The sequence below is a fragment of the Microtus ochrogaster genome, linkage group LG8 (assembly GCF_000317375.1).
Source record: "Microtus ochrogaster isolate Prairie Vole_2 linkage group LG8, MicOch1.0, whole genome shotgun sequence".
NCBI classification, from domain to species: domain Eukaryota; kingdom Metazoa; phylum Chordata; class Mammalia; order Rodentia; family Cricetidae; genus Microtus; species Microtus ochrogaster.
In genome coordinates this window covers 23,611,074-23,611,707 of record NC_022033.1, presented here as the reverse complement: position 1 = coordinate 23,611,707, position 634 = coordinate 23,611,074, and the positions used below count along the sequence as shown (strand labels likewise).

At 63.4% G+C, this 634-nt stretch overlaps 1 protein-coding gene across 2 annotated transcripts in view; it reads left to right on the top strand.

Annotated features, from left to right (window-relative positions):
• The first annotated feature begins 484 nt into the window (after nucleotides 1-484).
• Nucleotides 485-634, top strand: part of Znf341 (zinc finger protein 341) — a 41,681-nt gene continuing 41,531 nt past the window's right edge. For both annotated transcript variants that reach the window (XM_026787260.1, XM_005363095.3), the window contains exon 1: nucleotides 485-571. In XM_026787260.1, the coding sequence (XP_026643061.1) occupies nucleotides 541-571 (31 nt within the window). In that variant the 5' untranslated portion in view covers nucleotides 485-540. The remainder of the gene's footprint in view (nucleotides 572-634) is intronic.

Sequence of the window (634 nt, the reverse complement as noted above, 5' to 3'; positions counted from 1 at the left end):
ATAAATAAAGGGCATGAAATTAGGGAGTGGGGTGGATCCCTATGAACTTGGGATAGGGATGGCTGAGATGGGTATAGGGTTTGTGGCAGAAATGGGGTCTCAGAGATCAGGGTCGAGAGACGTGAATAGGAACGGAGATTGCCCTCAAAGCTGGAGATCGGGGTTAAGAAGAGCACGCAGAGATGAGAGTCATTCGACAAGGCTGCTTTCCAACATGCGTGGTACAGTTGCAGGGTGGTTGGTGTTGCAAAGCTGGAGAACACTGCGTGCAGCGATAATGGGATGCGTGTTGCAGAATTGGGGTCGGTGCCAGCGTTCGGAGGTGGCGTGCGAGGGTCGGACGTGCAGAATTGGAACCACTAGGGGACTGGGCCTCCGGCGGACAGCAGGGAAAGCTGTGTTTCCGGGGCAGGGGGCTCAGCGCCGGCTCCTGGGCGCCCCCTGGCGGCCCCGCTCCCGCCACCACCGCCGCCGCCGCCGCGGTTCCCACAATGCTTGCGTAGCCCCAGCTCCGACTCCCCCGGCGGCGGCAGCTCCAAGATGGCGCAGGCGATCTTCGAGGCCCTAGAGGGTGAGCGCGCCGGGCCGGGGCAGCGGCTGTTCCGCGTGGCGCCCCCTCCCGCCGCGCCCTCGC